The 2,721-nt window shown below is 25.1% G+C and overlaps 1 protein-coding gene across 4 annotated transcripts in view; it reads right to left on the bottom strand.

Moving 5' to 3' along the window:
- Window positions 1-2,721, bottom strand: part of LOC108968042 (nose resistant to fluoxetine protein 6) — a 49,148-nt gene that overhangs the window by 9,575 nt on the left and 36,852 nt on the right. For all 4 annotated transcript variants that reach the window (XM_018931794.1, XM_018931795.1, XM_018931796.1 and 1 more), the window contains exon 4: window positions 1,931-2,190. In XM_018931794.1, coding sequence (XP_018787339.1) covers window positions 1,931-2,190 — 260 coding nt within the window. The remainder of the gene's footprint in view (window positions 1-1,930; window positions 2,191-2,721) is intronic.

The raw sequence follows: 2,721 nt of genomic DNA, 5'->3' as shown, positions 1-2,721 counted from the left end.
AATAATGTATATACTAACCTTTTCAGTTTACACAAAATTGTTAATTTTAACGTTTAATTTTTTAATTATAACATTCTTTACTTAATTTTAACTTTAGTTTTATTATTAACAATACTTAAATGTTTAATAATTTTTTTATTGTAGTTCAAATTTCATCTAAATTAATTTTTTTTTTATTTTTAACAATATCGATTTCAATGTTATTACTGATTTAATTTATAATTTAACGTTTAATTTTTTAATTAATTTTGAGTTATTTAATTTTTATTTAGCTATAAATATTTTTGTTTAAGTTTGTGTTTAATTTTAATTTAATTATCAATTTAACTTTCATTTAATTTTAATTTCGATATTAACTAAATTTATATCTAATTTGTTTTAATGTTTTTTTTGTGAAATTTAACAATTTCAATTTTAATATTATTACTAATTAAATTTATAAATTAACGTTTAATTATTTTATTAAAATTTTAATTTATATTTAAATTTTTATTTCAATTTAATTTAATTTTTAATTTAATTATCATTTTAAATTTCATTTGATTTTAATGTCAATATTAAATAAATTTTTTTTCTGACTTTTTCAATTTTTTTGTGGTTTTTAACAATTTCAATAAAAGTGAAATTGTTAGAAAAATTGACAAAAATGTAGTCTTACATTTTAATTTTTTTTATTGAAATAACGAACTATTTAATTATATATAGTTATCAACTTAATTTCTATTTAAATTAAAGTTTAATTTAAATTTTAATTGCTTTTTAGTTTAAATTCGTACTTTAACTTTCATTGTAATTTAGTGTTAGTTAAGATTTTTCTTTAATTTTCAGTTTACTTTTGCTTTAAATTTAAATTTTAATTGTCGTTTTTTAATTTTTTTTTAAATTTAAATTTATAGTCAACAATTTATTTATTTTTTAATTTTAAGTTTAATTTTATTTTAAATCTAAATGCTAATTTGAAATATATTTTTAGGTTTCGTTAAGATTTTATTTTAAATTTAAATTTTACTTCTTTCTTTTAAATTTAATTTGAATTGAAATTCCAATATCAATTTTAGTTCTAGCTATAGTTAAGAATTTATTATAAATTTTATTTTTATTTCTAATTTTCATTTTAATTACTCCTTAGTTTTAATTTTTACTCCCTCTAACTTAGATTTACATACTTACATTTACACACACCTTAATCTTATTCCCTTATTCTTCACAAACGTGTTTCTCTTTCTCCTTTGTTTACCTTATACCACTCTATAAACTAAATGGCTCTCACATGCCTGGTTTCCGGTGGCGCATCAATAAAAATACAATTATTTCTGAGAGTGTTTCCGTACAAATATGCAAATCACACACAGCCATACATACAGACTATTTCGTCACATGCAAAATGCATTCATTCATAAAACATTTTCGCCGATAAATTCACAAGCGCTTGTAATTTGGCAATTTATAAGCTGTAAGCACGACTGTAATTGAAGCTTTATGTTAATTAAATTATTTTTATCGTTGCACTAAAGTGAATTGCATGTCAAGATAGAATAATTAAGGCAAAAATAGTTGCAACGTTGAACGATTAATAAACCATTTGTTTATATTAAAATGATACTGTATGTGTGTATGTATTTGTGGGCGCGTGAGAAATCCTGCATTCTGCATTGTATGTGTATGTGTGTGTGTATGCGTGTAAAATGTGTGCGCATGATTATGCTAATAATGATGTAATTTTATCAGCGCTTGGCTGTATAAATAGCAAAACATTTCGATTGTCAAACAAAAGACTCAAGCAGCGAACTCGCACATACAACTCACAACAAATAAACTAACAAATAACAAATAAACTTAACAACACATTGTTTAGGCGTGTAAATAATCTGCTTTTCTACAACTTGTGCGCGCCAGTAATTGAATTGCTAATTGAGAGATATGCACTTACATCATTGAATTCGCTCTTGAAAGGCCCGTGCGATTGTATCAGTTTGAATAAGGCGCGCAAACGTTTCGAATTGTGTGGCAACACCGGCTGTGCGTACGCCAAACAATACTGTCCCTTGATTTCAGCAGCATCCGCTTCATCATCGACTGCTGCTGTGTCGTCCGCAGCGCTGCTGATGCCCAGACACTGATCGAAGTCACCCGGTTGATTAATGTTGCCATTGAGTATGCCCGAAGTGATCTTGCCGGTGGCGTCATGCACTGTAAACGTAAAAGAAACGATTTTACTTATAAACTTTATATGTTATTAATAAAAAATAGTAGCTATAAATAAAAATGCTAGTTGTAAAATAAAATAGTTGCAAAAATGGTTGTTTCCGTAATATTACAGTTAAATGTTTAATTGTCGGACTTATGGAATAAGCATAAAATTCGTATGCAAATTAGATGCGGCATGAGCATGTCTCTATTTCAGGCAACGTTTTTGCACATCTTTTATGGTCAACTTGTGGAGCAACGTCAAAATTAACACATTCATATACAAAAATTAAATTGTTAGAGAGGTGTGGTATACATTGGATAGGATAGTAAGCAAGTGTTATGCATATAGTATATGTAAGTGAAGTCAGAATTTTTTTTGGAAATATACATATATACATAAATACATACGTATGCATTTAGTTTGTATTATAAAATTTTCGGAAAGATATATACAAATTTATTTAATTGCACTGTTTACATCTATTTTATTTTTAGCTTCATATTAATCTGCATTTTTAATTTAAATTAAAA

This window comes from Bactrocera latifrons, unplaced genomic scaffold (genome assembly GCF_001853355.1).
Source record: "Bactrocera latifrons isolate USDA-ARS-PBARC rearing strain unplaced genomic scaffold, ASM185335v1 scaffold_20, whole genome shotgun sequence".
Taxonomy (NCBI): domain Eukaryota; kingdom Metazoa; phylum Arthropoda; class Insecta; order Diptera; family Tephritidae; genus Bactrocera; species Bactrocera latifrons.
Note: the sequence above shows the minus strand (reverse complement) of the source record. Positions and strands in the feature narration are given on the sequence as shown.